The sequence below is a fragment of the Diplotaxodon limnothrissa genome, linkage group LG7, assembly GCF_057381915.1.
Source record: "Diplotaxodon limnothrissa isolate DT_005_m linkage group LG7, D_limnothrissa_male_GT1.1, whole genome shotgun sequence".
Lineage (NCBI taxonomy): Eukaryota > Metazoa > Chordata > Actinopteri > Cichliformes > Cichlidae > Diplotaxodon > Diplotaxodon limnothrissa.
The window spans coordinates 17,254,394-17,278,305 of record NC_140602.1 but is presented as its reverse complement, the minus strand read 5'-3'; the positions used below and the strand labels follow the sequence as shown (position 1 = coordinate 17,278,305).

The 23,912-nt window shown below is 44.4% G+C and overlaps 3 protein-coding genes across 4 annotated transcripts; 2 read left to right on the top strand and 1 right to left on the bottom strand.

Annotated features, from left to right (window-relative positions):
* The first annotated feature begins 933 nt into the window (after positions 1-933).
* On the top strand, positions 934-8,530 carry LOC146628109 (netrin-4-like). 2 transcript variants are annotated; one of them, XM_085357583.1, is made up of 10 exons: positions 934-1,238; positions 1,366-1,913; positions 3,542-3,814; positions 4,586-4,712; positions 4,928-5,116; positions 5,748-5,955; positions 6,076-6,188; positions 6,336-6,404; positions 7,067-7,240; positions 7,653-8,530. In XM_085357583.1, exons 1-10 carry the CDS (start codon positions 1,127-1,129, stop codon positions 7,793-7,795), a joined length of 1,956 nt encoding a protein of 651 aa, XP_085213709.1. In that variant the 5' UTR covers positions 934-1,126; the 3' UTR covers positions 7,796-8,530. The 2 variants fall into 2 exon arrangements, with proteins under 2 accessions (XP_085213709.1, XP_085213708.1); XM_085357582.1 differs by having other exon boundaries at positions 1,191-1,913.
* Positions 8,531-10,027: 1,497 nt separating this feature from the next.
* Positions 10,028-15,578, bottom strand: LOC146628108 (methionine aminopeptidase 2-like). The gene is made up of 11 exons (XM_085357581.1): positions 15,404-15,578; positions 14,580-14,693; positions 14,303-14,365; positions 13,662-13,764; positions 13,191-13,352; positions 12,833-13,014; positions 12,490-12,584; positions 11,774-11,870; positions 11,569-11,672; positions 10,448-10,563; positions 10,028-10,331 (listed from the first exon to the last, which is right to left on the bottom strand). The coding sequence occupies exons 1-11, from the start codon at positions 15,546-15,548 to the stop codon at positions 10,079-10,081; spliced, it is 1,434 nt and encodes a 477-aa protein (XP_085213707.1). The 5' UTR covers positions 15,549-15,578; the 3' UTR covers positions 10,028-10,078.
* Positions 15,579-16,258: 680 nt separating this feature from the next.
* On the top strand, positions 16,259-23,360 carry LOC146628107 (uncharacterized protein C3orf20-like). Its single transcript, XM_085357580.1, has 16 exons — positions 16,259-16,315; positions 16,396-16,490; positions 16,606-17,042; positions 17,364-17,402; positions 17,495-17,594; positions 18,332-18,538; positions 18,674-18,823; positions 18,972-19,086; positions 19,836-19,961; positions 20,039-20,110; positions 20,322-20,493; positions 20,775-20,994; positions 21,708-21,788; positions 21,877-22,234; positions 22,361-22,477; positions 23,049-23,360. Exons 1-16 carry the CDS (start codon positions 16,259-16,261, stop codon positions 23,358-23,360), a joined length of 2,658 nt encoding a protein of 885 aa, XP_085213706.1.
* Positions 23,361-23,912: the final 552 nt, after the last annotated feature.

Sequence of the window (23,912 nt, the reverse complement as noted above, 5' to 3'; positions counted from 1 at the left end):
ACCAGTAGCTGGTGTTTTGCGCCTCTGGTATTCTTGCCAATTCCTTTCTGTGTCCCGCTCATGTATTGACCCATGTGCCTGTTCATCTTAGCCGATATGATGCCTGACAGGAGCTTCCATGTAGTACTGAGGCAGGTTATTGGTCGGTATATATATATATATATATATATATATATATATATATATGTGTGTGTGTGTGTGTGTGTGTGTGTGTGTGTGTGTGTGTGTGTGTGTGTGTGTTTATATGTGCTCAGGACGATAGGGACTTTAACCTAAGTTTTATATTGTGAACTGATGAGGCATTTCAGGACATGACAGGGACACGGAAAAGTAAAATGACGAGTAGTGTAACAGTTTATTTCCTCCAGGGCAAAATAAAGGAATGTGCAATGCATTACTTTTTGGGGGGGCTAACTATCCCAACACTGGACTACACTGACCAGTCAGTGATGTCATGATGGCTACTCCCTTCTTTGATTTACAGTTTATAGTGCCACCTCATACCCTTCCCTTTAGCTACAGCCATGGTGCCCTCTGTCTCATTTTACTTGCTGTGTATTCTCTTTATAGGATAAGCTAATGTGTTTGCACTGAGGATCATTACAACCAACTTCATATTATAAAATTAAAAATGAAAACAAATAGAGCACACAAATAAAAAAAGAAAAGATTATTAGAACTGTGTTGGATGATTATTAGAAGTAAAAATAGAAGCCTGTATATTTCAGTATAATCACCTCGCTTCATCATTTTTTCCAACACTATCATCTTTATAGCGTTTACGTCATAAGGTCTTCCCGGAATACTTTTGGTGTTTTCAGATTTTAGTGGGAGTGGGAGTGGTCTGGAAAAGACCAGAAGAGGGCGGTGCTAATCTCTTCATATTCCCAAATGTCAATGAAAACTCTCCACAGCAAAGTTGAATCCTGAGGGGTGGAGTGGAAATAATTGAAGAATAATGCGTGCCGAGGATTGGGATGAAGTAGTCCAAGCTAAGCCTGCAGAGGATTTAAACACGACAAAAGGCGGAATTAAACTCAGCATTTCTAAATGTCTGTTGTAGCAGTTTTATAACAGGGAAAGAGGACGTTATTAGCAAATGGGCATCCTTAGATAAAGCACTTGAATGCGCCTTCTTGCCTTGTTTTACCTTATGCAGACTTACAGCGCAGTCAGGATGAGGCTGTGGATTCTGCTGCTCATTTTCCCGGTGAGCGCATCCTCTCCTCTGTTAGCCGGTGAGTATGAACCTGCTTGGTGTTTCTTTTCAGTGTCATTTAAGAAAGTTGTTTAACTGTTGGAAAATGCTAGCTGGATCTCCAATTACTAATATCCCAAAAGTAAACACACACTTTCTCTCCCCAGTAACGTCTAAAGCCAGGGATCACCGCTGCTCTGGACGAGCCTGCAACCCCCGCATGGGCAACTTGGCCCTGGGTAGAGTGCTGAGCACTCGGTCGGTGTGCGGCTTCAACTCCTCGGAGCCCTTCTGCTTCTACAGACAGACCTCCGCCCCCCGCAGCAGCAGGGGGTCTTGCTCGGCGGCAACGTGCAGCCGGTGTAACTCTGCCATCCCCAGCCAGGAGCACCCTCCATCTGCCATGAGCGACTCCTCTTTCCGCCACCCTGACACCTGGTGGCAATCTGCGGAGGGGGTAAAGGAGGAGACGCTCCAGCTGGATCTGGAGACGGAGTTCCTCTTCACCCATTTGATCCTGGTGTTCCGCTCCCCACGCCCTGCTGCCATGGTGCTGGAGCGCTCCCAGGACCGTGGACGCACATGGAAGACCCTCAGATATTTTGCCAGAAACTGCGACGAGACGTTTGGCCTGGTGGAGGGGTCACCAGTTGGCGAGGGTGGGGCAACTTGCACCTCCAAGTATTCAGGAGCTTATCCTTGTAGCAGAGGAGAGGTGAGTGTTGTCCTGAAATCTGAGTTATGTGCTTATGGAGTTATGGAACGTTTCGGATTTACATATCTAATCAAACAAGTCATCTGAAGTCGAATCATTTTGAAATAAGCCTTGAAAAGGGGAGAAGAGTGATGTACTGTAGCTCTGACAGAGATCTGGAGGGCAGATCTGGAGTGTCATTTCTGAGATATGGCAGTGATCACATCAGTGCTGCCAGACATCCCAGCACTTCACAGCAACTGCTTCACCTTTGTGATTTATTTATTGGCACTTTATTAGCTGCTATCACACAAACTACCAACCAAACAGTTGACCAAGCTTTGTAAACTAATCTCCCTCTCATGGGCCGTGCCTTCAAGGCCTCAAGCTGCTGTGATATGCACAGCTACAATATCAGAGTTCATTTTGACACTTTTTTTTTTTACACACACAAGCCATATGCTGCCTTACCACCAGCTATGTTTCATTCACAGATCGACTCTCGCTGGACTGAGTAAAGATTTGTTTTGCTCTAAATTTGCCTAAGAACATGTTGGGAGGTTCTGGTTGGATAACACAATGAATATATGGCTGATCTCATAATTGCAGTGCATTTGCCTGAAGTGTGTGTGTTGCCAGTATGTGAGCTCTGCTTCTCATCCTTTATAATTAGCGTCCCTTCTTCTGCTAACACTCAAAGAAGCCCTGAAATGTTAATTGTTGAAATGAATATTTAGAGTCAACCTTTTTTTTGTTGTTGTTTGTTTTTGGTAAAGAGATGAAGTAAAACGTGCTCCTTATAAATCAGCCTTTTCAGATTGCACATCAGATTCTGTATATTTACCAAGTGCGTGGTGCCACAGTGTTGCACAACCATTCTGACACAGCAACAAGTCTCTCTCATGCTCATGACTTGTACAAACCTTAGCAAAGTAATCACTCCCTCATTTTCAGCTTCATATTTCTATTCTTGAGGTTCTCTAGAGTTCTCATTGTCTCATGCTGGGCCTCGGTACGAGCTCTCAGTTTGTTTGCTGTCCTTTAGTTCCACTCCCTCAAATGGTTTCTGCAAGCGTGCCCCTTGCAAACAGACGGTTTAAACAGCAGGTGACTGTGTGGGTTTTGAAGGAAAAGTGACAAAATTCAAGTATGCTTCCAGAAAAACATATAATTCACTTCCAGTTGGCTCAACATGTTTAAAAATAATCTATATGGGCTGGAAAGGAAAGGCCATTTGGAGAGGATATTGTAGTATATAGTGTATTTTATACACAGACTTGGTCCATAGATATTAAAAGTGAATGTTTTGAGCCTGTGATAACTTCCTTCTCCTCTGTGTGACTCACAGTTTTCATCCCTGTTCTTAGAATTCAGAGGCGGGCTGAGATTATTCGTCTAAACAATCAACATTTAACAAAATGTAACGAGGGAGAAGAAGAACCATACACTGATGTTCACATTTAAGCTACTCATGTATTGCTGTAACAGCAGCTGTAGCACAAGCGTGTGAGGAAATCCAGGCTGGTGCCTGCTTTTACAAACTTAATTTATGTTTGGTCATGATCCGTCAGTGCATCTAAGATTGTTTTTTTAATACTTGTTAGAGAGGTTTTTGGAGGTTTTCACATGTGCTGCCCTTCATCCTCCAGGTGATCTACCGAGCCTTGTCACCCTGGCACTCAGTGGATCCCTATGGCCCGGCTGCTCAGGACCAGCTCATGGTCACCAACCTGAGAGTCCGTCTGCTGCAGATTCAGCCGTGCCCCTGCCAGGCCAAGCATCCTGGTGCCTCTGCCCTCCCCACGGATCATTACGCCATCTATGATTTTATAGTCAAAGGCAGCTGCCTTTGCAATGGACACGCCGACCACTGCGAACCGGCCCGTGCCCACCTTTCTGGCACACAGAACATCAGCAACATGGTGAGCACTCATTGAGCTTGAGTTTGTGAAACGGTTTGCAGGTACATGACAACCCACTAACAAAAATGCCCCGTTGTGAGAATGTACTCAAATGTTGTGTCACATTGAAATCTGCTGATGCCCCCAGTTTGTCTCGAGGTTTGTGATGTGGTTTGGGTTTGGGGTTTTGTTCCCACCACTCCCTCGTTACCCAGCTGTGTGCTGGTATGTGCTGCTGAAGTGGAGGGCTGCAGTGAAGACTGAATATTAAGCCACAGCTTTACCTACCATTACAGGGATTTAAGGGGGTGGAAACCTTAATTATGGTATTCGGCCTAATACTTTAACAGCCCATAGTCTCAGTCATGTTATTCTCTTAACTGTAAGTGGAGAATAGAAACAATAGTTTATTGCCAACACAGCCTAAGAGGTGTAGACATGTTGCACAGTGTGTAATCACTGTCAGCGTGCATTTAGATGCCACTATGTTGCGATACTTAAGAAGGAGGTTGGTTATAAGTACATTAGGTGCTTATTACAATGTGCATGGTTGTTTATGTGCAGCATCAATTTTAGAAAATGGATCAACAATGACTCCAAAATACACATTTATTTAAAATGGCTATTATTGTGTATAATTAACTATAAACAGCTAAATTAACAATTTCAAATTGGTCACATGACACATGAAGTCATAACTGATCTCTAAGCGATGTTCCTTTAGTGCATGCAGATACAATAAAACGCTCAATAACTGTTAAATTCTCACTGTCTGGTGCGTTTGTCCGGCAGGTCCACGGCAAGTGTGCCTGCAGACATAACACGGCCGGCGAGCACTGCGAGCGCTGCGCACCTCTCTACAACGATCAACCCTGGCAGGCCGCCAACGGCATCACGGGGACGGCGCACGAGTGTCAGAGTGAGTGATGGGGCGAGAGAGTGAGATGCATCGTAGGACACGCGGCTCGTTGGCTTATCGGGAAAATTAATTTAGCGTCATAAATCACACGCACACCTTTTAGATGCTGATGCACCGCTTAAAGAGTGTCACTGGGGTTCAAAGTTGAGAGGTGAGCTGATTAAAGCGTCACACTTGAATGTTTCTTTTCTTTTCCCACGCTCGTCTGAACAAAGAGTGCACGTGTAACAGCCACGCCAGGAGCTGTCACTTCAGTCGAGGGCTGTGGCTCGCAACGGGGCGACGGCGTGGCGGGGTGTGCGACGACTGCCGCCACAACACGGAGGGCCGTCACTGCCAGAGCTGTAAGAAGGGCTTTTACAGAGATCCCAGCCGACCAAAAATGGCACCTGACTCCTGCAAAGGTAAGACCCCACAGTGTGTCTTTGTTTTTTGGCCTTAAACCAAAACTTTAAACTCTATTTGGAGCAACGCCAGCTGAAAAGTCCAACTAAGAGTTGCAGAATTTGCTATTTGGAGGGTTTTGATTTTTCTTTTTTACCCTCTGGATTAAAGCACATTGATCTCCTTGATAAGGGGATTTTGCTCCAGCACCTTCCTAAGTCACTGATGAGACACAAAGCAGACTTCCAGCCCGCTCCTTAACAGGAGTCTCTGTAATTCTTGCTTAAGTTGCATTCGAGGTTTCAGAGTGTGGCTGTAATTGCAAACAGTGGAGGAATGTCTCCACGTTTTTCCCCATTGTTGCCCTTCCATCCTTCCAAGCATTCTGCAACATTCTTTCTTACACAAACTAGAAATGAAAAAAAAAATCAATCTGTCATGTCAACGAGCCTTCAGACAGCGAGCCGAGGGAGTCCTTCACTGTTTGTTTTTGCTGCATCTGCTCAAAGCACACTGACTACATAACATACTTCCGACTTGTTGCTTGTAACGAGTGCAATGATAAAATACAGCTGATGTGGAAGTTCAGAAGTGTTTGCTACAGAGATGTTAACACGCAGTTCTCTTGTTCTGTCACTCTCTCCTGCACAGCCTGTTCTTGCCACCCTGTCGGCTCAGTCCACTCAGGTGGCAGCACTCTCTGCAACCCTAACACCGGGGAGTGCACTTGTAAGCCCGGTGTCGGAGGCTCCTACTGTGACAGCTGCATGACGGGATACTGGGGGCTTAATGAATACGGCTGCCGTCCGTGTGACTGCACGGGGGACTGTGACCCCTACACTGGTGACTGCATTTCTGGGTAAGAGCCAAGACTCAACCATATGTATTAATGGAAATAAATCAGGTGATTTATGCTGGGGAGTTTGAGAGCATACTGGGTTATTAACTGGCTCTGACTGGTTTTACCTCTGCGGCACAGCTCAGATGTGGAGGTCTTCTATACAGCCAGTGGCCACATGGGACACAGCAGCAAATATAGTGAGACGGCACTCTTTAGGGTAGAGGAGCTTTTCTCTGCACTGCACCACTCCGGTGAGTCACAGGTCACATCACGCCAAACACTCTGCGTGCTCATCGGCCCACATAGATGCAAATAAGGCTGCTTTCATCTAACAATCTATACTTCACGGTGAAATTATGTGTATTAATCTTGTTATCTGTTTGACTTTCATTTTCCAGAGAAATGTGAATGCATAGAGGTAACCCTTGGCAACCCTAAACTCTTCTGTGCTGCAGAGTTTGACTATGGTAAAAAAAATGTTTACATTTATTGTAAACCTGTGAGAGTCAATCTTAACAATCTGAATGATTTATAATGAAATGCTTGATGTCTTGAGGCCAGGATAGGGTTAGGGTCTCATATTTTAAATCATTTTTGCACATGACCTGTGGACAGTGTCAAGATAATCAGGTCCTGTCTCACAGGGAGCACACAACAGGACAAAGTCCGCTTCAGACGTGCTCTCCTGACTTGAAGTGATCAGTTTGGGTTAGGTGAGGCTGCTACCTGGAAAGAATGTGCAGAAGGCAGGACATATGACACCCGATGGCTCAGGGGGGAATTCACTAGATAATTACCTTCACCTTTGATGCAAGACACCATGCAAATCAGTAAAATTGGACATCGTGTGGACTTTGTCTACGGAGCTAGCAGGTTAAACATTTCATGCTTATGTCACATCTGACTGACCACAGGTACCACCCCATATCTTAAATTACATGCCTTAAAAAGAACATATTTTCATAAATGTGAGGAAATGTTCCTTCAGAGCCAAAAAACACATTAGAAAATTCTAATTAGAGTCTTATTAGTACTACTATTAGTCAACACTTATATTCTAAACGATTAGAATGTTTCTCACATGGTTATTATTTGTTTACTTCTTTTGGTTGTTTTCTTGCCTTGGCAGTACTGGTGGCAAAGGTGATGTCAGCCCACGACAAAGGCTCTCACGCAGAGGTGAAGGTCAAGGTCAAGAAGGTGTTGTATCAGAACCCTCAGATGAAGATCCAGAGGGGAAGTGTTACCCTTTACCCAGAGTCCTGGACCACCCACGGCTGTACCTGCCCCATCCTCAACCCAGGTCAGCTGCAGCCGGCTCCAATGAGAAACTTTATTGCTCACGATGCAGAAGTGTATAATTAGTCGACTCTTGAGTGCACAAGAGTGCCGGCTTTGTGCAGAGTGAAAGATCCCTGTCGCCTCTCACAGAGGCTTTGAGTGAGTGCCAACATCCAAGCATTACTCATTTAAATTGGACATTTACAACTAAAAGATTAGACACACTTCTCTGTTATGAGACTATTTCACGTCTAACACTCCACAATAATCGCTTCTGCTAAGCTAGCCAGGGAAGCGCGGTAATTAACTTGTTATAGCTAAATGATGTACATTTCCATAGTCATTTTTTTTCTCTTTTTTCTTCACCCTGCTGTAGTGGCATTCTCAGCAGATCTGAAATACATTATTGCTTTTTTTCCCCTTCTCCAATATAGGATCTGAGTATGTGGTGGCTGGTCATGAAGACTGGAAGAAAGGCCGACTTATTGTTAACACCAAGAGCTTTGTTAAACCTTGGAAGGCAAGCCTCGGACGCAAACTCCTCCACATCCTCAGAAAACACTGCGGCCACTGGTAGGGAACCGCCGAGAAGTGCAGTGGACGCAGCTGGCAGCAGGACTGTCTGAATTAGGCCTCACTTGGACATGAAAGTGAAACCGCTGCCTATTTCTTTTTTTTTTTTTCCACGGTCCATGGTCTCAGAACAAAAGGGGGGAAAAGCTATAGGACTGAGGTTGTGAACCTGTGATAAAAATAAGCATGTGAGAGCAGATACCTTCCAGACTACAGTCACTGTAGGATCAAAGAGAACAAAGCAGACCGTAAAAACCTTCATCCGCACAAAGCTGTCTGAATTGTATTCCTGTTATGCTGTGCCTCAGCTCATAAAACTTTCAAGATTATTTATAAAGCAGCAAGAAGTGCATATTAAATACTCAATTATACTTCATTTCCTGGCTCGATTTCCTCGCTGTCGGAGCTCACGAGCCAAAAAACAGTCGCGTCCTGCTGTATCCACTTTATGGAAGACTGTTTACTTTGAAATTTCGCAAAGGCACAGACTGAATGATCCGTGTCGTCACACAGATATTGCCGATAAATCATGAACGAGTAAACATCAGGCAGCGTGTGTGGAAGAGTACATATGCTAGATGTCCTTGGTGGTGAGTCTGGGACTGTGCAAGTCAGAACAAGTAACTCCGGGATGAAGGGAGAGGATGAAAAAACATTAAAGGAATCAGACGGCTTAAATCTGAGCAGCTCCACTTTACTCTGGGCCACTCGCCCCCCTGCTGACTGATGAGAACAAAACCCTCTCTGCATACAACAGGCTAAAACACTTGGGATTTGTTTGCTCTTATAGCCAGCTCGCTACGAAAGGATTTCACCTTCTTTGGAAGACCTGCTTCCACATGAGGAGGATTCGCTTGACAAGACCTCCCTTAAGTCAGCCCTGCAGGAGGCGGTGCGTGTTTGGGTGTTGCAAATGCTCTCTGAACATATGCTTCTCTTTTTGGCCTGTGACTCCTGCTGCCTCAAAATAAATATGTATTAAAAGCCGGGGTATTAATGGACATCACAGTGTATCAGATCCGGAGTCCACAAGCCACTTTAGAGCCAGCCCCCGGTTAAGAATAGGCCTGGTCTGCTGTCTCCAAGGAGAAAGGACAAACTTTATGAGGGGACACGATGCATTCCTCAGCCATAGCATCACCACCCATGCCCTTGTCTGAAAGACTTTGCCAAAATAAGAGAAATGGGCTGGAAATTTTCTTTTAGAGGACAAGGTGGTGATTTTTTTTTATTTTTTAGGGTGAATGAATGTGCTCTGTCGTCATCGTGATGCTTGCAACGCTGTTTCTGTGTCCTGTCCGTTCTGTTTCATCTAAACTGCATAAACTAAACATCAGTGTGCTCATTCTTAATGCTTCTGGGAAAAATCGGTTTCATTCCTCGGTCACATTATGCAGAAGCACCAGGCTATGAATAAACAGCCTGATGTGCCTTACTGCATCATCTTCACCAGCAGAGGTGGCTGACTGATATTTAACCCATGTTTGAGTACCGCCCTCCGTTGGTTAAAAGAGAGAAATACACATGTACGTGGTTAAAGTTTGACATCATTTGACATTTTTGCTTACTAGCTAAGAAAAGAGGGAGCAATATAAGTGGAAACAATAAACATTCACTGTTGTAATGTTTATTTTTGGTCAAACTCTTTCTTAAGACGGAGGTTCTTCCTCAGGTTTCAGCACTGCAGCACAGCCTGCATTAGGTTTTGGAGTAGTCTTCCTAATAAACTGTAAAACTGCTGTGTATCGGTGATGTCTCTAGAGCTGCCAGAGAGCTCCATGAACTTGAATGCAGCATTGGATGCAAGATTTATAACAATTTATTTCTTATAAAACTGCCTCAAATTAAAATAAAGCAAAGAAATGTAGAAGTATAAATATTTGATAGCGGTTCCGTTTTCCTCACATGAGCTTAACAAGGCAATAAAGCACAGCATGTTCAGGCAAGGTGCGAGCACCTAAACCTCCTTTTTTTTGCATGATTCTTTTGCATAAATCTCTTTTGCATATTACCTAAAAGCAGCACATCAAAAAAAAGCTAAAATGACAACGCTGAATCAGTTAAAGATATGCCCTTTTTACTATTGGCTTGATCCTTTGGAGAGAGAGAAAGAAATGAAACAAAACTATCTCAGCTAACTTCATGAGAGTCTTTTTTTTTTTTTTGCTAAAACAATTATCTAAAGGTATTCAAGCACTGGAAATTTAGGTCAGAGAAATATTGCATATTTGCTGTCAGTCTGAAGAAGTCTGTCGTCTCCTGGTTCGTTGTGGATTTTGGCGCATGCTTAGTAGTCGTCGCCCCGGCTCACCACCTCTTTGCATGTGGGCCTGAGTAGGATGGTGTGCTCATACTGGGCGGTGTAGCTGCCCTTGATGTCGCAGAGAGGTGGGTACGGGTCTATGATGCCAAGGTCGCACAGATTCTTCAACGCCATGAGGTACTTGCTCTCTCCCAGGCGGTCCAGCCAGCGGCGGCAGAATGCCAGAGTGCCAAAATTCTCATTGATCACGTTCAGCAGATGTTTAGCCCTCGGAAGTCTGCGGTGTTGGTGGCGACACGGAAAGAGAGGTGAGAGAAACGTGACAAACTGGAGATCGAAGAAAGCCACCGTATAAAAACATAAAGCACGAGGCGATGAGGTGAAAACAGAAACCTTATTGGCACGTGTCCCACGTTGAAGTTTTTCATGTAATGCGAGCACTCCATGTCATCGTGGACAGCACCTCTTCCAGTGCTGCCAAATGTCTCGATGGCATAAGCTTCACCTTCCTGAGAAGCAGCAAAAGAAGCAAAAAGAGACGAGGACTTTAAAGTGCAGAAATGAAAGACTGTTAGAGCAGGGCAGGTGTCATTGAGCACTCATAGGACAAAAGCACTTTAGAGGGAGGAGGGGAGGCTGAGAGCAAATTTAACAAAAACCTCAAGTTGTCAGCCGATGACATATTCGTGTGGAGTCTATTAAAGGGCGGTAGTGCTCTTTTCAGCTGTTGATTGGTCGGATCTCACTGGCACTTTGCTTCTCTATCAGCACGTGACTGCTGTCGGAGTCCCCCGTGGTACGAGCTGATAGCACTGAGACGCCCTTTCTCGCTGCACCGATAATCAGTCAAAGTGCTAGCAGTCCCCGTGGCACACCCAGCTGCCACTCTCTGATCACAAAGAGGGTAATTGCCCTTTTACACCAACACACTTTAGCTAAAAATACAATACACAAAGCTGCCACATCAGCATCAACCCCTCCTCAACTCTCCTGGAACCATCAGGTGAAAGGCTTGACGCAGCAACTTCCCAATTAAAATGCCCACTTCTGTCCAAGATAAAACCCCAGCCATGCACCACAGCTGTGCAGCCAGGCACAGGCTCACTTTAGTTCCCTGCATAATGCGAAGCCGTCTTTCTCCTTGGCCCCGTTAATGAACTCTTGATGCCCACGATTGAAACGAGTGGCTGGTGTGCTAACACGTGTTGCAACTCGATGGGGCCGCTAATTCCATTAAAAAGTGTAATTAGGGTGCTTAGGAGGGTGACCGAGAAGCTGTTAAAGCGGCGAATTGGAACATTTCTCCAGACCCCGTCGTAACCCTAACCAGCCACATGTTCGTCCAGTTGCACTTAAGAATTAAAAAGGGTCCATTTGCATTCACGCAAGGTCAGTCAGGTGGAAAAGGTTTAATTTCAAACGCTTTAGTAAAAAAAAAAAAAGAGGTCTGCAGTTTTTTAATTTGGGCCCCACAGTCTAATCCACGTGTAATCTGTGGTAAATGGTGTACAAACCTCCATCCTTGTGGCTTCTCCACCTTTTACGATAGGGACCGTCTTCCCTGAGTGTATCCTGTATTGTCCAATAGAGTGGCCGTTGAGATTCCTTACCGGCTTCACTGTCAAGAGAGCGGCACACAGAGGGTTTCATAAACAGGAAGCAGCTCTAAGCCTTGTTCGTGATTAAAAAGGATGAAGCATGGCATCATTTTTATTTTACCTTGATATGTTTTCCCATCTATCTCCACTTCATAAGACTCCATCACCTCCTGAATGGTCTCGCCAACATCGCACAGGCGCACATCAATTCCGGCGAACTGGGACAGATCAGAGTTTGCACACACACGTCAGTAAATAACACGCCATCCATCGCACACTGAAGGTCTGGAGAGTAAGAATCACATCCCACTTCTTTTTTTTCTGATTTTTGAGGGGGAACTAACTCTGAATAAGTGAATCGTATACTGACAGCCTTTAATATATCCAGTCTGAGCATCATCAGGTAACATCAGGTACCAAAGTAGTCACATTTAAGTGAGACATCATCTTTTTCCAGCCACATGTTTAATAAAAAAATATAAATTATTGTTTTTTTGCGTTATGCGCTGTTCAGTTGCTGTATATCCATGCATTTCTATTTTACACTTGATTGCTTTTATGCTTTCTCACTATAAGATTACATCAGATTTTAACCGTGTGTCCCCTGCAGCTGGCAGGAATTCAACAGCGTGCACATTTTATGTCACCCTGAATTATTACACGCCACTGTACGTTATGATTTGTGCCGTTATTTCAGAGTTATCGTCACCCGTTATCACAGTTGCATTTCAGACTAGATATGAATTATAACCTAAACTGTGATCTGGTTTGATGATTCTCGTTTTTTTTCATAAGTCTTTGTGTAAGCACGGTGCATGGGAGGACGGGCCCTATTACCCTGATGCCAGTGTTGGTTGCGTCTCTCACAGCCTCCAGCAGTCGGTCGTACTTTGGATTGAAAGTGACGGTGAAGGCACAGTCTATTATTCGACCTGAAAATACCAAACAGTTTGGTTAGTGCCGGCAGCGGCTAATTATTTTCATTTTTTTGCACTTTTTTTTTTTTTGCAGAAACATTCAGCATGTATTCATCCAGAAAAAGAGGACGTTAATTAACTTATGAGAACAGTTTATTCCAGGCGGCCAGAATCATAAGGCAATCATCACTCCACCGTGCCAAATGGGGAATGGGAGACCGTAACTTGAAAAAGCACTTAAAAAGTTATTAGCGAGCTCTCACCGTTGATGTGCGTTCCAAAGTCAATTTTGCAGACGTCGTCGTAGCGCAGCACAGTCGGGTCTCCGGCGTTTGGGGTGTAGTGGGCTGCGCAGTGGTTGATGGAGCAGCCTGTGGGGAAAGCCAGGCCCGCCTTTAACTCATCTTCTTTGATGAGCCGCCTGGAGCAGTCTTCCAGCTTCTCACTGACAGAAGCAGAAAGAAACACAAAGAGGCAGCAGATGTTAGAGAGAAGCCAGGTAAAACATTCAGAGGAGAAAAGGTGGGAGCAGATCCTCCCTTTCTTTCAAGGTCTTAATCACATTCTCATCTTCTCAGACCATATCAATAACTCTCAAAGACAAATCAGCGTGTTTCTCACCAGATCTCTATCATGGTCATCCCTGGTTTGATCCAGCTCATGACATACGCACGGACCTGCCGGTGTGCCTCGGCCGCCTGCCTGAAATCATTCCACATTTCCTCGTTAGCCCTGTCCAGGGCCCGCTTCTCCTCGCTGGTGGTCCGCCACGCTGCGCTGCGCCTGGGGGTGGGTGCAGGGGAGCACCACGGAGAGGAGGCACTCATTATTTTCTCATTATACAAATGTTTGTAATGAGGCTATGACACATGCTCCCTGAAAAAAACACTGCACAGGTGAAAACAGTGCTGATATTTTTAACTGCAGCAAAACATACTAAAAAAAAAAAGAGAATGGATTTACATCTTTACTGGAAACACGATCAATTAGTATATTATAGCCTGTATGGATAGGCGGAAAGTGGGACCTAAGTTAAATGTAGGAATGCCACACAACGGAAGACGGAAGGAACAACGTAGAGGTCACACACACCCGTCTTTTGATGGGGGATATTCACACTCCTCTCCCTTTGGAAAGTCTCCGTTGGGATACAGCTCACAAATAGGGACTGAGGGAGGGTCAGTCTGTCCCTTCACTGTGGCCCAGATACAGAAAAGGCGGAGCAGAGGAAAAAGCAGCAGGAGAGGGGAAATAAAACACGTTAAGAAGTTATGAGCCCTTGTGCTCATGACATTGATATTTTGACTTTAAGAGAACAATGCCTGGCATTCTGGTACAGAAAGAGAATTACAGTGCTGGGGAAGTCATTCATATCGTCCTGTCTGAACAACATGCAGTTTTGTCCGACTGCATGTTGCAATACTGACGACTAATGACATGGATTTAAAAAAGACAAACTGCTGTTGTGCTCTGTTTGCAATCATCTGGTGTTCCAAAGCGCTTTCAACGCAGTGACGTCTGTTTTCGAATACACGCCGATGCTCATACACAACCGCAAAGATTTTACTGAACGATCTTTCAATGCTATCAAATGCTACATATCTACTTAATATCTTAAGTGTGCGTGTGTTTGCTTTTTAAATGAACAAACAATAAGAAAAATCCTCTTGCTGAGTGAAGAATTTAAATTCTTGGTGCATTTTGGTGCGCTACGGGAAAAAAAAATAGCTTACATCCTTTCTTCTTCTTCTTCTTCCTCTTCTTTTTTCCAGCTGAGTTCTCTCCCTCGTCCCCATCTGTTGAAAGCATCATTAGTTTCAATACAGTTTGCAAAGTGAGAAATATCGACAGGCGTTTGGGCACAATTCCCGGAGTGCTACTGAAAATCAAATATCACATTGCAGATATGATCAGCTGAATTTCACAGTGCACTTTCTGGGACTTGAAGTCCAGCAGCATGACCGCTGCAGACAATGATGCTGATAGTGGGCGGCTGTAATAAGAAGATACCTTCTTCTCCATCCTCGGCCCTTTCTTTGTCCTCCAGCGTTTGCTGTTCCAACTGTTTTGTCACATCACCAACACCTCCGGCGTCTCTATCCCCCTCAGCCTCGCTTGTCCCTGCTGCAAAGTCACACAATGCCGTGCATGCATGTGCAGGTGAACATGCACGTGCATGCACGCACACACACATACACAGAGGGAGTAAATTATCTGTGGTTCAGAGTCCATTCAAGAAAGTGCATCTACCATGATCTGAACTTGGCAGGATGTGTGAATAATTTCTTGCCTTGAGAAGTCAGTATCCTCAAGGGCATATGCAGCTTGCAGCATTATGACATTTAGCCCTTCATAGACAGAGCTGTGAGGACCACGCTTGACTTAGGGCAGCTTCAGCAACTTAACCTTTTGGGATTTTACTGCTGATGAAGCAGTAATGCTGCAACTGGCAACATGTCATCGTATTGCACTACAACTGTGGGTCTATTACATAATTTCACGCAGATTATGTGGAGAATTATAGGATCAAACATATTTAATCTGGGCAAGTTACATTTATTCCCCTCATATCTTCAAGTGACAGCTTCCAATCCATTTTTGACGTTACATTTCATTTTCGGAGTCTGTCCCGTTTCCAGATGAGCGCCCTCAGCTTCAGCAGCAGCCGCTGAGAGTTGGGACATCTGGACAGGAATACCCTCTGACAGGTTGAAAAAGTCTCATGTCCAGTACACTTAATGCTCTGCACAACACCGAGCAGTAAGGGGAATATTTTTTTTTTTTTGCGCTATTTTCTTTAAAAGGATCCTCTAACCGCAAAATGCGCTCCTTACCTGGCGCTGTGGTTCTGCTCCTCTTCTTCTTTCTTCTTTTTTTCTTTACCGATTCCGAGGCGTCCGCTTCTTCTCTTTCCTCGTTCAAGTCATCCCCATTGAGAAGTTGAGGCTCCACTTCAGCCTGGAACTGTAGCTCCGCCATGATCAGCTGCTAAGAGACGAAGTGACGCATAAGCTGCTGGGAGCCTCCAGTGGTCAAAGCAGAAAAGTGTGCTGGAGGGAGCTTCAGCCAATAACGAGCTATTAGACGATCTCTATGCAACAACTTAACCAGAACAGAAGAAGACGATCCTCCTGTGCGCCAAGCAGCAAAAAAAAAAAAAAGAAAAAAGAAAAAAAAAGTTTCAATCGTCATCAGATTTTTAGAGTTACATTGTTTGGACTCACAGTTCCTGTGATGCTCAGATGTATGTGACAGTCCTGTCCCGGTGTGTGGCCTTTAAAAGCTGCACTGTGCTGGACTCATCACTTTCTCCGATCGTCCAGCGGCTGAGTTTCAGGTTACCTGGCAGCCCAGCGCACACCTGACTGCTACAGCTCCTCAGTATCAACCTGCGCGCCCTTTCTTTCTCTTTGTGTGTCCACATTGCCAAACGCTCGACACCTTATCTGTTATTGAGAGTAACGTATTGTTGTTTGCACTGTCACAGATTCAATTTGATGCCCAGAGTCGATCATTAACGTGCGTAACGCGAGAAGTGCGTATCCAAGCAACAAGGCGAGAACATGAACAGAGAGGGGGGTATTTGCTGGAGTGAAATGTTGATCTTGAAGCACTTTTTCTCAGCTAGGTTACTTTTGCTTTGCTGCAAAGAGATACAGTGTGGGGGATTTCTCCCTTTGTAACGGGAAATGAGTTCTTCTGGTGGGACAGAAGGCAGACGGGGGCCCTTTTATTTCTTTGATCAGGTGAGGTGAGGATGCGTTTTGCTGACTGTGTAGTTTAAAAGAAAGAGCACAACTTTTACCGTCCACTTGCCTCTCTGCAGCCAGCAGGACGAAATCGAGTTAAAGGAGAGCGAGGAAACATTTTACATTTGAGTGTGATAAATGGAGGAGCACAATTCGAGGGCAGGATACGAAGGTAATTAGAGGCTTGCACATTCTGACAGAGATGATCTGCTGTGGGAGCATCCGAAAAAAGGAGGAGGAGAAGGAAACGTGGTTTACTGTAAATAACCTGTCTTATTTTCTCATAGTAATCTGGAGGAGAACGAGGGAAGGGAGGAAGAAGGCGATAAACCTGGCACATCGTCTGCTTTAACCCTGAACGGTTCGATCGAGGCATACAAGCAAGCAGCGCCTCAGTTATTAAATGAATTGGCTCGCCTGCTTTGGCAGCATAGGTGGGCTGATGAGAGGCGTCTTCCTCACGGGGTTGTAAATATTCTGAACTGCTCCTGGCACGATCTGACTGCAGGGGCGCTGCGTTCAAGTCCCAAACTGACTGACAAGCTACCGAAGTCTGTGGGCTCCCCGAAGCTGCAGCAACCTCCCCGCCAGGTGTCAGCCAGCGGCCGGGAGGAAACGGCAGAGGAGAACCCGTGCGCAGCAAGAAGTGCTGGTTTCACAGGGAGAAAGTCGCGAGCCAAACTAAACCCACATGTGAAAAAGAGCGAGCCAAGATGCAGTAGAGGTAAAAGAAATAATTTCAGGCACATTTCTGTGGCCATAAAAACACTACAAGGGAAGATAACATACCAGGAAGGTATCCATCTAATCCCCCCCCCCAAATTGGACCTTTCCAACAGCCCATACTTGTTCAGTCTTCTTTTGTGAGGCATGTAGAAACTGAGATGTAGCTCTTGTTTTTTTTTTGTTTGTTTGTTTGTTTGTTTTCTTTTTGCAGTTTCTCTGAGCATTGCACTCTGAGTTTGGAGTGCATTTACGTGAAATTCCTTGGAAATTGTATTATAATCCTTCTAAGACTAAGTTTCACATTCTTGCTCTTAAACAGCTCGCAGCTCCACAGCAGCCACTCCCTCCATCTCATCCAGTAAGTGTAAACATGCAGGTATGACATGCAGCTGCAGCACTGCGTAGATGACTCTGTCACTGCCTCCGCTGTGTCGTGTGTTTTGTGTGCAGGTTTGATCGCTCAGCCTAATCAGGCCTCCAGTGATGTGCTGAACAGGATCAGTTTGTATCAGTGGGTGGTGGAGAGACTGCAGGGAGCAAAAGATCCAGAGTGAGTTGTCAGCGTCTGTTTCTGCATTAATAGCATTTGCATTTCCAAATGATCAGATCCTGTTGGTCGGCTGATCTGATGAATCCATTTTGATTGAATTTCAGGCTATTTTACATTTGGTCATCAGTTACTGAAATCCTTATCTGGTTAAAGCAATATAATCCAGTACTTTCACATGCATTGTTTAATATACGTTAAGGTCCATAGGCTTTTGGACAGTGACACATTTATTTGTAATTTTGCCTCTGTACACAACACAGGGGATCTGAAATCAAACAGTCAATATGTGGTTGAAGTGCTGACTTTTAGTTTTATTTCAAAGGGTTTGACAAAGGTTGCACATAAACTGTTTGGAACTGTTTGATGGTCAAATGAGGTCGATTCCCTCTTTATCTCATGACTAATTGGGCAGATAAAAGATCTGGAGTTGATTTCAAATGATGCAATTGCATTTGATAGTTTTTCATTTAAATTCTCAATATGAGGTCCAAAGAAAGGTCAGTAAAAGCAAAGGCCATCTGAAGATGGGGAAAAAACAAACCTATCAGAGACGGAGCAAAAACTTTAGGAGTAGCAAAATCAACAAATATAACAACACCAAAAGATGACGGCTTATTTCCATGGTTCAAAAAAACCCCTTCACAACATCTAACCCAGTCAAGAACACTCACACGAAAACGACAAAAGTCACATTTGTCCAAAAACGTTTACACTTAACCGTATTTTTTTTAACGTAGAAAACTGCCAACAACTGAGCTGGATCCGAACGAACAGCTTATCCTCCGTCACTATGGGGATACGAAGGCTAACGTGACACGCAGGAGAAGAAAGGACCATCCTTCCTCTTTAGTCAACGGGATGCCACAGATACCAGAAGTGAAACAGCAGGATCCTGCCCGGCAAAAACTGCACTACAGGATCAACGATGGCTCCTCATTCATATAGTATCATCTTTTTCTCATCATGTTTATTCATAAAGATTTCAATTTTAATGAGTGTCCAGAATTAAAGGCGGATTTGGGCATATGGAAAATGTGTCACTGCTGCTGACCTTATGACCTGTAATTGTGGCCCCTCAGTTACCCATCTGGTTGCATGGCAGTGTGCCAGAGTCACTCAGGCCTGCCCTGCGGAGGCTTCTATACCAATGTGTTCACTGACAGCCAATTTCCCACCATCCTCGCGACTATTACAGCATTTGGGCGCGGGGCCGTCACGCGTCCTCTCAGGTGAGTGCATGCCAGGTGGCTTCCATTCTTTTCATTTTTTTTTTCTTACTGAAAAATATGAAGTAACATGTAAAAATACACGTATAACAAAATTCTGTTGCACATGCTTCGCCTGTTTGTTTTAAATCTTTTGTAACTGTTAATGCAGCTCGGCCGTCACAGCACTGTGGGACCAGAACGGTGGATTCGTGTGCGATATTTACGGAAACAAAACTAAGGAGTGGAGTTGGAAGCCATATCACAGGGAAAAGATTGCAATACAGGTGGGGTCTACGAATTAATCTCCTCTCGATGTTGTTGTTGCTATTCTCTCATCAATAAACTGAAAAATTCGGAGCAAAAGTAGCCAGAGACACACAGGAGGAACTGGCAGTACAGTGTGTACTTATATTTCTGGGGAGGCAGCTGATTGATTTTTTTTTATTGAATTTCAATGAAATAATAAAAACATTTTATGCAGCACTCCTCATTTTGTTAGGCAAGAATGCTTTTACATCTGAAAAACCTTTAAAAAATTACTAAGTTGAAAATAAATATGAATATTACTTTTTTTTTTAGCAAACTATCTAAATGATTTTTGGTCCCTGTGGTTTTTGCCTTTGGAATTACATATGCTAAATCATATGTTATGGTACTATAACCACAAGAGACTTGGAAAAAAATCATAAAAATATGATGGGGGAGTTTTGTTGTCAATGTTATACTTTAGGGTTCAGGATATATAATCCACTCTCATGCACATCAGCTCACTTTGTAGGGTTTCAGTGGGGTTTGCGGTTACGATGTAGCTACGGTGTAGATTTCCTACTCATGCATAAATCCCAGCAACACTAACTGTCTCTGACAGGACGTAGAGATTCATATTTTATTGTCTGCAGGGTTTCTTTGCTTTAGATTGGATCGTTTCAGGCGACAAAGACAGGAGGACTTGCTAACTCTTTATGCCACTTTGCTGTTCTTTAGGGTTTTCATTTTCTAATAACCGATAAAAGTGTTTGCTTGTCTCCTGCAGATTTCTGATCACGTGTCTGTGAGTCTGTCCAGCGGTACGTCTGCAGTGCTCACCTTCAGGTGTGAAAATGAAACCGCCCAGCTTCCGCTTTCTGCTCGGTCTCACCTTAATCAGCCAAAGGAAACAGTAAGATTACATTGTTTTTCACCTTGATATTGAGGAAGCTAAAATATTTCTCTGTAATATCAGTTCTGCATTTGCAGTCTTATTTGAAGACTCGGGAAACGTTTATCTCTGATGCTGCTCAAGACCTCCTGTATCCCCCACTGACACATGTAAGACACTTTTAATGATCAGATGATTGTGTCTGAGTGGAAAAGTGACACAAACAGTGAATCAAACAGCTGATTAGATAAAGAGGAGCAGTTAGCTTAATAGCCACCAGTGCGTTTGTGCACAAATAGTCGGTGGTTGCTGTGTATAGAGCAGCTAGCTAAATGCTTTACATAACATAATCTACCATGCGCACATAATGTTGTGTGGCAGAAGTCGGTGTGCTCTCGGGATGCTCTCCAGATGGTGAGAGAAGGGAAGAGGCAGGAGGAGTCGTCAGCACACTGGAAAAGAGGAGGTCATCCTAGCGGGACACTGATCAGGCTTCAGCAAAGAGTACACAAAACCGTGGAAGATTGGTTGGACTGTTATCGTGTGGCTGTCGGTACTTACACGCTCACAGCTTCCAAACATAGCCTCTCTAGCTTCTCTGACATTCACCCTGTTCTCCCCACATGTGATAAAACTGCAACAGCTGGTTGTAACATCAAGAAAACCTGACCTGGTCGGAGCTGCTTGGAATAGTTCAATGAAGCAAAAAGTTACAGGATCACTTTATCCTGCAAACTCGACATTATTGAATAGTTCCATGAGGATCTTGTTCACGGTCATCTGTGCAACTCTGTATCTGTGTGCATTTCTGAGTGACCTCTTCCTCTCCTTCAGGTATCAAGTGTCCTGGCTCAAAGCGGATGCCAGATGCCCCACCGAGGACCAGGCCGAGAAAAGAGGCACAGTCAGCTGCTCTGCCCTCTGTGAAGCTACCTGAACGAGTAAATGCTAACCCTGTCCAGCCGGAGGATAGCAGAGATGAGTTTCGGGAGCTTCACGGACACCTGTCGCAATCAGCCGAAAGAGCGCCGGACTTTCCCGTTGTCCTGCCTAGGTGCACGCTAAAGCCATTTCCACACACAAACTCTGAACAATGTTATGTTAGGAGGATCAGGTCAGGACATTTTCTGACATTTTCAGGAGATTTTGCTCTTCAGTCGATTTCCAAAACTGCTAGAAACAGGACACATGGCACCCGATGGTGCTCTGTAAATTCACTGGGCAAATACCTTCGCTACTCTCACAGAGATGAAATTAAACATTACACAGTCTTCACCCTGAAGATGTAGCAGTTTGAAAAACATTTAATGAGTTGGACATTTTCCTCCCGACATACAGCTCCACTGGGCGACATTTAGAAGGGCTCAGTGCTCCAGTGGATGTGTGAAAATGATGTGACATACAGCGATATTTGGATGTTTCTACTCTGGATAACTTAACCAAGTAAACACACTAAAGAGAATTTATATATATTATTTATTTATCCAGGTAAAAGTCTCATTGAGATTTTAAAATATGTATTTTTCATGATGGACTTAGCCGAGAGGCCAGCGGGGACAAAAACTGCTTTACAGTGTATGGATTACCTGCTCAACCAGCGAGTTATAACGGCACCTGCTTTAGTTATTCTTGAGCTGCAGTAACAGAAACACATTGCGGAGCAGTTTCAGTGCTTCACTTGTGCTACACTTGCACTAGATCTTTGCTGCATTATTGAAAGGCACACTAAAGAACAGTTTAACTTTTTTTTGACCTGTTTGTTGTCAGGACACCTAGAAAGCCTGAAAAGAAGGAACGTGGATTCACGCAGCTAGGACCCCTTCGGATTTACGGGAGCATCAAACCAGAGTAAGACCAGACGCTCTAGTTTGATGAAAAAAGTCAATTGCTACATGTTTTAGTAGCCTTATAAAACATCAGATTCCCTGTCTCCCAGGTCAGTTTTTCTTCCAAATAATCCCGAATTGCAGATGGCCGCCGTCACCCTCCTTCCTGCAGTGGCACCGTTCCCCCCCTCTGTCCCCCTCACAGTGTGCCCGGATCTACTCAGAGCGGCACTGCTGGGGGAAGGGCAGCGGAGGAGCTGCTGCTGCAGCACTAAACTAATGCCGGTAGTGACAGACCTGGAGTATGATGCTCTCATTATGGGCCAGCCTCCACAGAGTCAACAGATCCTTGTTGTGTGTGTGACTTGTCCACGTCAGCCTGTCGACACGCACGCAACGCTTGGCCAGGACTCGCTGGAGTATCTTTACAGGAGGAAGAACAAACACAGAACATCGCCTTGCACTCAGGTGTGAATCTAGGCAAAATAAGAGTTATGTTAGTGATACTGAGGCACATTTTCAAGGGTAAAAACAGTGTTGCTTAGAGCCAGTCAGATTCAGTAACAGGTTGATTTTTTTTTTCTTAAAATCCAGTGTCAGATGGACTCTTTTCGTGTGGTGAGGTATGAAATAGAAATGGAGAATCCCTGCTACGAATCCAAGAACATCCTGCTGCGCCAGCGACACAGAGCTGCTCCCGGCACGGTCCTGGTCAGTAAACCTACTGCAGACTTGTCCAAAAGCTGCATGCTATGCAAAGTGCACGCCTTCATGGTCCCCACTGGGTGGCAGCAACAAGCACCGCTCCACTACTTTCCCCTGATGTCCAAACATTCCTGTAAAAGTATTAAAAGTATTAAAAGTAGGAAATACAAAAGGGAGCTCTAATGACAACTGCTTCAGTGACGTTTGCTAACGTCCTTCACTATCAAACATAAAGGTCTGAGTTATAGTCACATGACACACTGTCAGCACTTAAATAATGTAGGTCAGCAGGCCCTACTCAGAAACTCTGAAAGCACATACATTACAAATAACAGGATGTGGTGTCGCATCAACGCCAATCTGTGTTGAAATCTAAAGCTTAAAAATAACCTCATGATGTATGACCTTTGTTGTGAAACGTTTTTGTAAACCACTTCTCTGCAGAAAAAAAAAAAAGCCCTCCCTGCTTAACATTTTTACATGTGGGGAGGGTAAAAATAACTGCAGTGGGGGACTGCAGAGGCGTTTTCTTCCACTTTCAGACGTGTAAAGTACTTTTTATATGCTCATGTGATAGATGTATATCAGAGGGAAGCTGCTGTTCGCGGGCTACATATGCAGCGATCACAGCTTCTCAGCCAGGGTCCTTGAAAAGCAAATCTCCAGAAGCAGAAGAGACTACAGATTAGGTCTGATTCTCCCTTCAGACTACAAGTTCAGGTATTACTCCACAATCCCCTCTGATTTGATGTCCTGTAAGCCAATGAATCAAACTGGTTATTGCATACTGGAACACATCACCACAGAACCACAAATAACAGAAGTTGGCTTTCTAAAGCTGAACACTTTACTGGTGTTCTTCCAATCTTTGCACACAGTGATTCCGTGAACACTCCTGCGGCTGCAGACACAGCACTAACCTGAGGCGACGACATCACGCCGAGCCCTTCACAGAAAAGGGAAACGGCGAAGGCAATGTAAAATTGTCATCAACATTTACGTGAAATTCGGATGGATTTCTCTGTGGAATAAAAAAATGAAACTGAAACATAACATGATGCTTGAGTCCTTATTTATATTATCAATTAAGTCTTCACTTTCCCTTCTTTAAGATATGTAACCCCTCTGCAGGGACGGGAATCACACTGCATCATTCCAGCAACAGACCAAAACGCCCTCCCTTCCCTTGTCTTGTCACACACTCGATATTCCTCCATGAAATAAAACATGGATCAGGGGCAAGAGATCTGCCACAAGTTCCTGGATTCAGTGAGTTTCGACTTGGCCAAATAAACATGGCAAAAAGCAACAACTAATCCATTATTTATATTCAATCCTTCATATTATTCACCAAGTCAAGCTGTCAGTCATCTGACTTTCTTTGTGACTTCCTGTAAATAACTAAATGCAGAATCAACCTGCTGACACAAGGAGGGAACTG

Coding starts and splice junctions, on each gene's coding strand:
- LOC146628108 (XM_085357581.1), bottom strand. CDS start 15,548: ATGGCGGAGCTACAGTTCCAGGCTGAAGTGGAGCCTCAACTTCTCAAT. Junction 12,585..12,832: donor CTTTGGAACGCACATCAACG/GTGAGAGCTCGC, acceptor TGGTATTTTCAG/GTCGAATAATAGACTGTGCC. Junction 11,673..11,773: donor AGATGGGAAAACATATCAAG/GTAAAATAAAAA, acceptor CTCTCTTGACAG/TGAAGCCGGTAAGGAATCTC.
- LOC146628107 (XM_085357580.1), top strand. CDS start 16,259: ATGAGTTCTTCTGGTGGGACAGAAGGCAGACGGGGGCCCTTTTATTTC. Junction 17,043..17,363: donor CGAGCCAAGATGCAGTAGAG/GTAAAAGAAATA, acceptor GCTCTTAAACAG/CTCGCAGCTCCACAGCAGCC. Junction 20,995..21,707: donor TTTCCCGTTGTCCTGCCTAG/GTGCACGCTAAA, acceptor GTTTGTTGTCAG/GACACCTAGAAAGCCTGAAA.
- LOC146628109 (XM_085357582.1), top strand. CDS start 1,245: ATGAACCTGCTTGGTGTTTCTTTTCAGTGTCATTTAAGAAAGTTGTTT. Junction 1,914..3,541: donor ATCCTTGTAGCAGAGGAGAG/GTGAGTGTTGTC, acceptor TTCATCCTCCAG/GTGATCTACCGAGCCTTGTC. Junction 5,956..6,075: donor ACTGGTGACTGCATTTCTGG/GTAAGAGCCAAG, acceptor TCTGCGGCACAG/CTCAGATGTGGAGGTCTTCT.